Genomic DNA, 12874 nt, shown 5'->3' with positions numbered 1-12874 from the left:
TGAGACATTTATTATTCATAGAAAATCCATTCATAACAAATATTCCTAACACTATTTGTACCATTCTTTCTTGAAATGTTATTCATATGTTGCACCAAAGAAAAACTGCTGAAACTAGCATTTTAAAATATTGCTCATTTTTTTAGTATTTAAACGACAGTGAAGGATCTAAAGAGCTACAGGCTTTCTAGCTACCAGCTAATTAACGGACTGACTCTGTTAATTAGCTGGACACAAACCACACAAAACTATAAATCTTAAATGGTTTTAAAATAAGGTATATATTTAAAAACAAACAACAGAGGTAAGAAAAGCTTAGCACACAACTATTTATTATGAAATTATCAAAACTGTTTAAATCAATTACTGATTTAAAATAATAGAAATAACAGGCTAATACAGTACAGTTTTAGGGTAAATCGAATAAATCTAAATGAAACTCTTTAAAATGAATAAAAATAATCATCTTCAATCAGATCGAATGTTTTTTTTTTTTTTTTTTCATTCAGAGATGACCCGTGAGGTGAAGAGATTCTGCCTTCAAAGGGAGAAGCCATAACTACAAACATCAGTGAATGTTCAAAAGTTGTGCATGAATGTGAAGGAAGGATAAATATACTTCATCTGAACAAGTTTCCATGTAAAAATCCTATGGAAGTCACCCAACCAGTTGACTTGTGTGTAATTTAATGAATCCAGCTGTTTTCTGAAGGCCTCATAAGTTTGAGAACATTTATGAACAAACAGCAACATAAAACCAAACACCACAGCATACAGGTCAGGGAGGAAACTGTCGACACATTTTAAGAAAGTTGGAGTTAAAAAACATCATCCTACTGTTTTAACACCCCAATCAAGAGTAAGGCACAAATACAAACTTATCAAGACGTGATCCCTCCACCTAAACTCTGAGGCCAGGCAGGATGAGCTTTAATCTGAGACACAGCTGAGAGCCAACAGAGACTTTCGACAGGAAATAGTCATTTGTATAAACCTGTCACAGTCATGCTGCTGATAGTAATTTGATGCTGATGTGTTAAAAATATACATCTATTTTTTTACAACCAATAACAAAATATAACTCCACAAGATGTTCAACATTCCTCAATTAATTTTTTTTTCCACGTCAATTTCTCCTAAAGTTGCTACTTAATTTTCATATTATGACTTTATTCTCATATTATTTTGACTTCATTTTTGTATTATTTCAACTTTGTCATATGACTTTATTCTCATATTATTTTGACTTCATTTTTGTATTATTTCAACTTTGTCATATGACTTTATTCTCATGTAATTATGACTTTATTCTCATATGAATACAATTTTATTCTGCAATTGTTCTTTTGTTATTTCAAATTTATTCTTGTAATTAAAAAATATCTTAGCATAGCCCTACAACTCCTTCATACTGCAGAAGCTTTCTGTTAGAGGCCATGATGAGAAATGTTGATGAAACTTGATTAATCTGCAGTTTGAACACCAAGATCAGCTCAGCTTGCTGCGTAAGCTTAAACATCGTTTCTGATGCGTTTTGGACCAGGACAGCTGGGTGAACTTCTTGTTGCAGCCCTTGCAGCTGTATGGTTTCTCTCTGGTGTGAACCCTCGTGTGCAGCTTCAAGCCGTCCTTCCTTTTGAAGGTGGCCTTGCACACGGAGCAGCTGAACGGTCTCTCCTCTGAGTGGGTTCTCATGTGCTGGATCAAGGCGTTCTTCCTGATGAAAGCCACCGCGCAGACGGAGCAGCTGAAAGCTCTCTCACTGTCATGAAATCTCATGTGCCGAGCCAAGCGAACAGCTTTGTCGAAGCTTTGGCCGCACACCTCGCAGGTAGACTTGCTGTGAATTTTTGTGTGGTTCACAAAATCTTGTTTTCTCCTGAAGGCTTCCTGACAGACAGAACAGCTGAACGGTTTCTCCCCTGTGTGAATTCTTATGTGCTCCACTAAAGTTTGCTTTAGCTGAAAGCGGGCCTCACAGACAGAACACGTGTAAGGTTTTTCTCCTGTGTGACGCCTCATGTGCCGATTCAGGCTCTCCTTGACGCTGAAGTTTTTGTTGCAGACAGAGCAGCTGAACGGTTTCTCTCCACTGTGGGTTCTTAAGTGTCGCTTCAAACTGTCTTTTCTTCTAACAGTTGTCGGACAATAAGGGCAGCTGTGTGGTTTCTGTCCGCTGTGGATTTTTGAGTGCTGCACCAGCGTTTTTTCACTTGAAAAAGGCGCCTTGCAGACAGAGCAGCTGAAAGGTTTCTCTCCACTATGAGTCTTTATGTGCTCAGCTAATTCACGCTTGCACAGAAAACCACAGCCGCAGATGGAGCAGCTGTAAGGTTTTCTTCCAGTGTGTCTCCTCATGTGCTGAGTTAACCATCCCTTCCTCCTGAAGTTCTGGCCACAGATGGAGCAGCTGAAAGGTTTGTCGTCACTGTGAGTTTCCACATGTTTCATTAAGGCGTATTTCCATATAAAAGCCTGCCGGCAAGAGGAGCAGCTAAAAGGTTTTTCTCCTGTGTGGATTCTCTGGTGTCTTAGTAAATAAATCTGAAGGCTGAAATTTTCGCCACATTCTGCGCAGGTGTGTAATTCACCATTTCCTGACTTACCATCCACTGAATCTTTATTGCTTCTAGCAGAGTTTGTATCCGATAAGTCGCTGCTTTCCTCCCAGTTTCCATCACTGACGTCGGTTTCTGCGGAATCTGAAGTGTCGTCTTCATTGTCTGATTCTACACACTGATCCAGTTCTGGTCCAACACAAGCTCTGTCCTCTTCGGTCTTGCAGTGATGAAGCTCTGAGGGCTGGGGTTTCTCTTCATCATCTTCATTCTTCACATGGACAGGACTGAAAGTTAACTCTGTAATCTCATTCTCCTCCTGTTCCTCTTTAATCTGTGGAGGTTTCTGCTCCTCCTGGTCTGGTTTGAGACTCCACTTCTCCTCCTCAGCAACTACTTCCTGTTTGACCTGGTGGATGCCTGCAGGAAAACAGAAATGCACCCTGGGTTATTTTTCTATGGAGGTGATCCAGACACTATCAGCTGTACAAGAAATGAATGAAACCAAAGAACTCACACATTTCTTGTTTATAACACAACAATCAACAGCAAAAACTTCTCTGCACTTTGAGTATTTCTTGTCACAACAAATTTACAATAAATTGTCTCAGAAGTTATTGAGATAAATTATAATATTGCAGAGTATTTATGCCTTATAATGGAGAATTATAGAGAATTATAATCTGATAGTAAAGGAACATTTTTTGTTTAGATTGCAAAAACCTAAAGGTATTGTGGGAAAAGGACTTTGTAACTGTATTTGGGTACAAATTGATTTGCTTACTGGGAAATGTATAAGAGAATGTAAAGGTAAACTTACCCAATATAATATCATTCAAGTACATTACTGTGCACCTGTTATATTAAATAGAATTGGTTTGGTTTTAAAGATGACCCACTATTTGCTGCTCTTAAAGTAGATATCAGATGTCTGGGAAAATTAAAAGGTTAAAAACAAAGAGAAAGAGCAGATACTTTACCAGAAAGTCGGGGATATTCTCCAGATTTTGTTCCAGTCGGTTCTTCCTCTGCAGGTTCTGGTTGCTCGGTGTCTGACTTCATCATCCTTTGGAGCTCAGATATCTTCACACAATCAGAGGAACTTCTTCTCCATAAACTCCATCATGAACACAACCTGATCACCGTCAAAGCGTCAAAGCTCTAACAACGTCCCGTCCTGTCGCTCAGTATGCTAAGCTAACATTAACTTAGCTGCTGCCAGAAAAAATACGAAAATGCCGTTATAATACCGACGAACTTACATTTAGACACATTAATTGGCCAAACTAACTCCCTCTAGATGGGAGATATATGGAGAAACTGACCATAGAGCAGAAGCTGCTGACAACGACGGACTCACTTCCGTTATTCTTTGTTTTCTCTAGTGCGCCTTCAAAATAAGAACTCAGGTTTGGCTACTGTAATCCCGAACGACTAACAATATTCTCGTAATTTTGCTTGGTTTTAGTTCGTACTAAAGAATAATCAGTGGTTATGTTGTCCATCAGGTTACAACTGAAATCACATATTTTACACAGACTCTTAAAAAATACATTGTTTTTATGACTTTATTCATTACTACGACCTATTTCATTAAAGAAAACATTGACACCTGCTCTGTTGCCACGTAGAAACAGAATTATTGATGATAAGCTCAACCACTATAATTTGTATTAAATCGAAGTAATTTTTTAATGTTATTTTTAATTATATTTGATAAAGCTCTGATAAATATTAAACAGGGATTGCCGTAGTTTGAGTTTCATTTTGAAAATCATTACCCGGAAGTAGTTTTCAACCGTTCCGTATTTGTTTACGTTGATAGGTTAAAGTCGTTCGGAGTAACATTTGGCAGTTTTAACCATTTTTAAAGAATGAATCTACATCAACAAAGATCATCTGCTGGATCGAGACACACAGGTTCGGTTCTGTTTCTCTCTTTGTTTTATATTCATCAGTTTGTTCTGAAGTTTATATCTAAAATCGATGCTAAGACAAAGGTAGCTAAGCTCCTCTTACAAGACAACCTGGCACCTGATATCGTTTTAATTATACTTATGCATTAACATTTTAAAAGTTTTATCGGTAATTCGCTGTATTTTATGCTTATTATGTATTGTAATGATGGCATTATAAAATAGCATCGATCTTGTGGGAATCTGACCATCCCTTTAACAATTTGTGCTACCTTATGTTATTTGCTAAAAGTGATTGAAAATTATAGTATCAGAACCCAAAGAGTGAAACATTTAACTCACTGTCATTGGCAAAGACTCAACTAAGACAACAGTTTCTGTAACTAGTTGTGTAATAGTGCTTGTTAGGACCTGGTAATAACTCTGAGCGAGAGGGGGACTGTTGTGCAATTACTGCACACAAAGTTAACTATTTACACTTACTTCTGATACATGCGGACTCAGTCTGCTGATGTTTTTTGTTGTTATCTTCTTTTATTTTTTGGCTCACAAGTACTTGTGAACTGACCATTTTGGCCCACATGATAAAAAATTTGGACACCTCTGATTTAGAGAGACTAATTAACCAGACAAGGTTTTGGACTATGGGAGGAAGCTGGAGTACCCAGGAGGGAACCCACAGACTCACAGGGGAAACATGCAAACTCCATGCATAAGGATTGGAACACAGTTGTTCATGTGGAATAAATCTAAGGAATGACCATCAGTAGAAATGCTCAATAACTGGTGTCACCAAAGTCTTTTTACGTGTTTTTCTTTTAGCTTTTGCCTGTTTTTTATTGCCTAAGATCCATTTTGTGTTCTACTAATACATTTTTAAATATGGAAAAAACATTTTGCTGATGTAGTGAGTGAACTGTAACAGATTGTAACTTAAACTAAAGCTAAATATCACTAACTCATCCCATTGATGATCAATATTTTTTTCATTTTGGCCCTAAATTTGACAGGCCATGCCCATTTTCAACCCATCTGAAACATTATTGTTTCACTGGCTTTCAACCCAACAGAGACTTGATTTTACTTAATGTTTTATCTGTTTAACTGCGTCGTTTTATTGTGTTTTGAATTGAGCTTTTAAGTAATTATTTTGCACTTAGTTTTGTCACTTTATTTTTATGCTTTCTTTTGCCTTATTTCCTTGTGACTGATGTTCAGCACATTGTTTTAGCTGTGGCTGTTGTTAAGGCACTTTATAAACTTTAAACTTTGAGAGGTTTAACGTGGCAAGTCATTCATATATAGACACTAATTCAAACATAAACTTGTTTCTGCTTTTTAGCTACCCTGCAGGTGTTTGAAGTAAATACTCCACCGGATCAGCAGATTAATAGCTCTGGACTGGACCAAGAGAACAAGCTTTATAAAGGCAAGAAAAACAGTCTGCATCCTCCTCAAAGACTAACTGAAGCTAATGTTTTTAAACATACAAGTGAAGACCACATGGAGGATGTTAAAAACTGCCACTGCACACAGCTGAGTTTAAATAGCCAAATAAAAGAAGAGGCAAGTGATTCGGAAAGTTATTCTGACACAAAACGGCTGAGCTGCTTTTTCTGTGCAGCAGAATTCACAACAGGAGGTCTGCTGACGATACACACCTCAGATCATACAGGAGAGAAGCTGCTGACCTGCGTTATCTGCAAGAAAACCGTCAGTTCAGAGTCGGAGCTTGTTAATCATAAGTGCAACTCTCTTGAGCATCCTCATAAACAAACCGAGGAACAGATTCCAAGCAACAAGCTGCTCTGCTGCTCTCAGTGTGGCGACAGATTCTCCACGAGCGAAGACCTCGACCTGCACCTCAGACGTCATTCCAGAGGAAAACTGTTCAGTTGTTCGGTTTGTAACACCAGCTGCAGTGACAAAGACTCTCTGATTCAGCACATGAGGCTCCACACCAGACAAACCCAGTTCACTTGCCACGTCTGCGGAAAGGACTTCGCCTGGAGGAGGCACCTCACCAAACACATGGAGGTGCACAGGAAAAGGAAGAAGGTTTTCCGCTGCAGAGTGTGTGGCGCTGAGTTTTGTACCTATTATCTGCTGTCTAAACACAAGACTATTCATCAGACATCAGAGCTTCCTCAGGAACAGACCGAGGAGGCAGCTGAGGGTGATGACGCTGGCACAAAAAACCTGGTGAACACAGATTCTGAGCTGCAAAAAGAGACCAACATGGAGGTTTCAGCGTCTTTTAAAACTGAAAATGACCTGTGGACAGACTCAAGTCAACTTCTCCCAAATTTCAACCTCAATGGACCCAACAACGTCTCTGGGCCTGACAGGATCACAAAGATACAGAAAAAGGTGAAGGAGGAGGATTTCCGACCTCCGCAGATAAAAGAAGAAGAAGAGGAGATGGAGATCGGCAGGTTCACTTTCAGTCCTGTGCCGATGAAGACTGAAGAAGACGAAGAGAAGCCTCAGTTCTTACAGCTTCATCCCACAGAGGAGCATAAAGACTGCGTGGAAGAAGGGGAACCAGGTAAGACAGAAAAAACCTCAGAGTTTTCTGACCCCGACACTGACGACAGCGAATGTTGGAGACCAAAAACAAAACTTGGGTCGGGTTCGAATTCAGAAAGCGATTCTGGCAGAAATCCTTCCAGCTGCTCCGATAACAAACCGTCAGAGTCTCTGCAACCCGAGAGCGACGACAGTGTCGACAGCGACTTCTGGAAGGACTACAAGAAGCCGCAGTCGAGCACAAACCTGCAGAAACAAGAGCCTTTGGAGAAAGGAGTGAAATACGTGACGGATGTAAAACCATACAGCTGCCCTCAGTGTGGCAAAGCCTTCCGCTACAGCTCCTACCTGAAAATTCACATGAAGCAGCACACAGAGAGGTACTTCTGTTCCATCTGTGGACACAAATCCACCTCCAGCTCGAACCTCAAGGTTCACATAAGAACTCACACTGGAGAGAAACCGTTCAGCTGCTCGGTTTGTGGGAAAAAATACACAAATAAGGCAAGCATGCTGTCTCACATGTCCATCCACGATGCGGAAAGGAAGTACAACTGTGACACGTGTAAGAAAAGCTTCGCTTGGTTCACGGAGCTCAAATACCATCAGTGTGTCGGTGAGTTGTCAGGGGAACGAACACACGAGGAGGACGCGAGCATCAACCTGAAACGATACACTTTATACAGCTGAAGTGACTCATCTACAGAAGTTGCTTCAATGACTGTTTTTGAAAAATTGTATGCAAGTTATTTCCTAAAGCTTCTTGAAACAGTGAAGTCTTTTCTGAAAAATATTCTCTGAAATGGTTAATTTCCTAAGGAAGAGCTCAGAGCTTCTGATATAAAATAAATGAAGTTCAAGTTAAAGTGTCTTCTTGTATCCTATGGAGCTGGTTTAGTACGTGGTTTACAGGGAAATCTGCTTCTGCAACTGAACACCATTTTTACTGAAGAACTTACAAATGTATTTATTTAATAATCTTCAGCTCAGCTGTATCTAAAGTTTTTTGGGGTTTGCAAAAATCCAGAGTCTAGGTCTGGTCTTTTATATGCAAAGCTAAGAATGAGTTTGATTCAAGAGAAATCAATAATGTTTTGTATCCCTCAACTGTTTTATACATTTATCTCAATATGATGAATTTTTACATTCATCATATTTTTAATCTTAGGATTAAAAATACTGATAAGCTAAAGTTGAAATATTACCAGAGAAGCTGCAGCTCCACTTGTATCAGGAATAAAAATGTAATAGTATTTTTATTTGTTTCAACTTTTTACTATTGTTTTTATTTATTTGTGTTTGTTTTATCTGAAATCCTAAAAGTTTGGGATAAAAATCACCAAAGCGAATCTATTCTGAGAATTTCTTCATAAAGCTGTTACAGAAGCAGGGATTCTGAATGACCGCCTGAAATAATCAGGTTTCCTGATGTGTTTGTCAGGTTATGTGGTTTTGAAATGTGCTGATTAATGCAACAGGTTGAGACTGATTTTCTGTTTCAGGACTAGAATTTGTTTTTATTTTTTAACTTAAATCAATAATACTCCAGTGAAATGAGTCCAAACTGCTGCCTTTCTAGATGAACGGTTGTAGTGGGTCTGGTGTTAAATAAAACGACACGAACGATGCTAAGGTTGTTTTTGTTTAATTTATTTGCAGATTTACATTTTATGTTGTAGTACTAAGGACATTATGGATAATTGGTCAGAGGAGTAAATTTCCACCAAAAATGTCAAATTAACAGTTTCAAGAAAAAAACCTGAATATTCTTTGATGTCAAAAAGTCCAGAATTTACTGGTTAAAAAAGGAACATCAGATAATAAACTAAGGGGGGGGTTGTTTTGTTTTTTTACGAAGTTTTGACTAAAATGCCAAAGAATAGTCTTGTTTTAATATTGTAAATTTATGCTTTTAATCATGGAGGAAACAATTCTTGCAAATTTCCAACTTTTTGGCATCAGAGAATATGTAATTTTTTTCTTGTACACATCCAAAATCAAAATAAAAATGTATGATTTTATTTGGCAGAAAATTACTCCTCCAATCTGTAGTGACCCTAGTGCTAAGTACCTGTCTTCTTCTTTAGTCAAATCATTTTCCTAACTTTGTTTTTTTTAGGTGCACCAACATAAAGGCTATTTGCACATAGATTTTCAAATTTAATATCACAGTTTTACAGGTTTAATTCTTCTTTTTTATCACTGTTTGTGAAGGTAATACAGACCTTTAAACATGAAGTTGTTTATTTGAAGCAGAACTGTAATTAAAGGTTATTATAATTGTGAAACCCATATAAATTAACATCTGTTGATCAACATGTAAAAAAAACTTTTACATATCAAGTGAAACTAACAGGATCTGATCAGGCAAGTGTTTATTTACTCTGGTGTCACAAATTAGTTCAGGATATATTTGTATGGACCCCACATTTTACAATCTGATACAGTTTGAACATCAGTCATTGTAACTTTTTGTCTTTAAGCCGATCTGTGACCTCCTGGATGAGCCGTCAATGTGCTCTTGGAGTAATTTTGTTAAGCTGACCACTACTGGGAAGAATGAAAATGGGATCCCAGACTACAGACGTCAATGACCGTTTCTAATCTTTTCTTGAATCTCTTTTGCTCAGGACATGATGTATTGGATCCACTCCATTCTGCATCAGTGCACCAAAAACATCCACATCCATTAATAATACAGAAAACTACCACACAATTCTTCCAGTCAGATGTTCTTCCAGTGAGGGGCCTGGAGCTTTCATTACATCTGTATCTGCCAAAGAGATGCATAAATGCTGCTGCTTTGGATCTGATGCATGCCTTGGGTTTGCTTGAATTCAGTTCAGTCCTCTTCTTGCATGGGGTTCAGAGAAAATGAAGCAGATTGCACTGCTTCATGATTTGCATCCATATTTATTTTATTTAAAATGCACCAATTATTTTTTTATATCCATCACAGTTCAAGGTTTTTAGCATTTCCTAGACTTATGTGCAGTTAAAGAACTAAAGACAATACATGTTTGAGTGGAGTATTATCGTAGAAAAAAAGATTAATTGGGTTAAATAGGATAATATTCCACAGGGTTAGGAATTTGAGAAAATTTCACAAATATTCAATAAAATATGAGGATTAACAGCTGAAAATAAGATGCATCCAATTTCAAGTAAAGTTTGTCATCTAGAACTCATTTCTGGTCTTGATGGACTTCCAGATGTTTAGTCAGACCTCCTTTCTGTCTGTATCTTCTCCCACACACCGGACAGCTGAAGGGCTTTTCTCCTGTATGAATCCGCATGTGAACTTTTAGGTTCCCACTTTCAATAAAACCTTTCCCACACACGGTGCACTCATAGGGTTTCTCACCCGTGTGGATCTTCACGTGTTTCTGCAAGCAGCCGTTCCATGAGAAACACTTCCAGCAGATGGGGCACTTATAGGGCTTTTCCCCCGTGTGGCATCTCATGTGAGCCTTCAGTTGTCCCTTAAAGCCAAATCTTTTCCCGCACACAGAGCAATTGAGAGGTTTCTTACAGGTAGAACACCCTGTACAGTTTACATGGACTTTACCACTTCCACTTTCATCAACTCTGAGATTAGGTCCTGCTTTTAAATCCTCTTGAGGGGCTAATTCTTGTCTTTTCACAAAGTTTCTGTTCGCCCCCGCGTGGCTGAGATGACGAAGCTGCTGTGACTGATGAAGGCTGCATTTGATTATGCTGTCACCTTTGTGAACAGCCATGTGCATGTTCAGATTCCCTCGTTGTGCGTAGCTCTTTCCACAAATGGTGCAGCTGAAGGGTTTCTCTCCTGTGTGAATTCTCATGTGGACCTTAAGGTTGCCACTCTCGCTGAACCTTCTTCCGCACACCGAGCACCTGAAAGGTTTCTCCCCCGTGTGGATTCTCATGTGCTTCTGGAGACGTCCTCTCCACGAGAAGCACTTCCTGCAAACCGGACACCGGAAAGGTCTGTCTCCTGTGTGGCATCTGATGTGCAGCTTCAGGTAGCTCAGGGAGCCGAATCTTTTCCCACATTCAGAGCATCGGAACGAGTTCAGAACATTAGACCCGATGTCGTTCAGAGGATTCTCATGATCCTGGATTACATCACACTCCTCATCTCCAGGGTCAATTCTGGGTGCCATCAAGTCTGGATTAGTGTAACCGATACCAGTCTCAGGTTCTTCACCGTCGTCTTCCTCCAGAATGATAACGATCTCTTCAGTCTGGCTGTCATGAAGCTCAGAAGACTGAGTTTCCACCTCCTGTTCTTCTGTCTTCACATGGACAGAACCACTAAACATGTTGGTGATTTCAACTTCCTCTTGTTCCCTTTTAAACTGGAGGCTCTTTGGTTCCTCCTGGTCGACTGTGGAGCTTTTCACCAGCTGCTGCTCAGAGTGAAGCTTCATCAACATCTGCTGGACATCCGAATAACCTAAAGCACAGAAACACAAGGAAGGGAGAGATTTTTGGTAATGGTTCCTAACAGCAGGAGTTTCAGCATTCAACATAGTTAACTTTCGTTGTTTCAGAAGTGTTTTCTCCAGTAAGTAATAAAATTATATTTTCTTGCTATTGTGAAGCGTTAGCTGACTCTTCTGTGCAACAATTTAACAATAGTAATATTTTATGTCGCCAGTTTTAAAAGCGTGTTTTCTTGCTAGTTGTACTTTAATTGTGAGCATAACTGGTTATAACTCATCTATTTTAGTATGTTGGCATGACTCAAACATTGTTTCCTACATAATGTTTGAGCTATTTAAAATAAATGGGGGAAAACATTTTTTAACATCTCATAAAGTCAATGTTCTGTTAAACAATAAATTTGATATATTTATGAAACAAAATAAAATGAATTGTTGACCTCTAGCTATTTATTTGTTCTTTTTTTTATTCGCACCATAATTACATTTTTTTTTGGGTTGATATATGTGGTTGGAATTAAAATCAGAATGATAAAAACGGAAAATGTGGAATTTGGAGAGTAATAAAACAGATTTCACTTGGCTTTCTGTCAACATTTCCTCCTGCCTCTCTCTTGTAAATGTCAGATTTGTGGAGTAAATGTCTAATAATTATCCATTTAATTTTTTTTCCATCTGAGCTGTGAAATGTGGAAAACTTTAAGGAACATGACCCTTTTTTTTCGCCGAGTTTAAATTGTGACATCCGTAATATTAATTTGGAGACATTTAACACTGCTGTTTTTTACTCGAGTAATTTCTTGGACGTCTACTTTTTACTTTTACTTGAATAAAAATACGTTAAAGTAATGCTACTCTTACTTGAGTACAAATTTTATGTACTCTACCCACCTCTGACTATATCATTTAGGTCACATTCCTGCTGCAGAAAAACAAACAAACAAAAAACAGAAAATCATGCAGCACTTCTTAGTCATAATAAAACGTCAGATTTTTGTTTTCTAACAAAATATAAAGTATTGTATTCCTTCAAACACTGTGATTGCTGTTAGAGCATTTAAAGGAGCATTTACAACCCCAGTTTAGATGCAAACCTGCTTTGCGATGCTTCATTTCAGCCGTTAAAATCACATCCAGAAAGTCTCGATGGCGTCGCTCCGTCTCCTCTTCGTACTCCAGGATCGTCTCCTCCAGATGTCCCAGGATGTCCTCCACGGCCGCGGACAGCCGCTGGCTGACGAAGACCTTCAGACTTTGGAGTTTGGACATCATTACAGCTGAATACTTTGACGTTTTTGGGCTGTTTTAGACAAGAGAACCAAACCAAACCATCCTTCAGCTTAATTTGAGTAAACAAACGATCGGTTTCCGGGTCGGTTTTCAAAATAAAAGCCCAAATTCGCAACCTCCGCGTTTTCTTTACAACTTCTTGTCATTTAACTCC

The 12874-nt window shown here is 38.6% G+C and overlaps 2 protein-coding genes across 2 annotated transcripts; one reads left to right on the top strand and one right to left on the bottom strand.

Annotated features, from left to right (window-relative positions):
* Positions 1–315: 315 nt before the first annotated feature.
* On the bottom strand, positions 316–12837 carry LOC106916140 (uncharacterized). The gene is made up of 5 exons (XM_088009974.1): positions 12525–12837; positions 10194–11441; positions 6788–6938; positions 3539–3675; positions 316–2978 (listed from the first exon to the last, which is right to left on the bottom strand). The coding sequence occupies exons 1-5, from the start codon at positions 12700–12702 to the stop codon at positions 1489–1491; spliced, it is 3204 nt and encodes a 1067-aa protein (XP_087866100.1). The 5' UTR covers positions 12703–12837; the 3' UTR covers positions 316–1488.
* On the top strand, positions 4346–8635 carry LOC106916128 (uncharacterized). Its single transcript, XM_014984199.2, has 2 exons — positions 4346–4478; positions 5817–8635. Exons 1-2 carry the CDS (start codon positions 4433–4435, stop codon positions 7691–7693), a joined length of 1923 nt encoding a protein of 640 aa, XP_014839685.2. The 5' UTR covers positions 4346–4432; the 3' UTR covers positions 7694–8635.
* Positions 12838–12874: the final 37 nt, after the last annotated feature.

This window comes from Poecilia mexicana, unplaced genomic scaffold (assembly GCF_051168715.1).
Source record: "Poecilia mexicana isolate PSO_F unplaced genomic scaffold, ASM5116871v1 scaffold_11, whole genome shotgun sequence".
Classification (NCBI taxonomy): Eukaryota; Metazoa; Chordata; class Actinopteri; order Cyprinodontiformes; family Poeciliidae; genus Poecilia; species Poecilia mexicana.
This window is presented reverse-complemented; position numbering and strand designations above follow the sequence as displayed.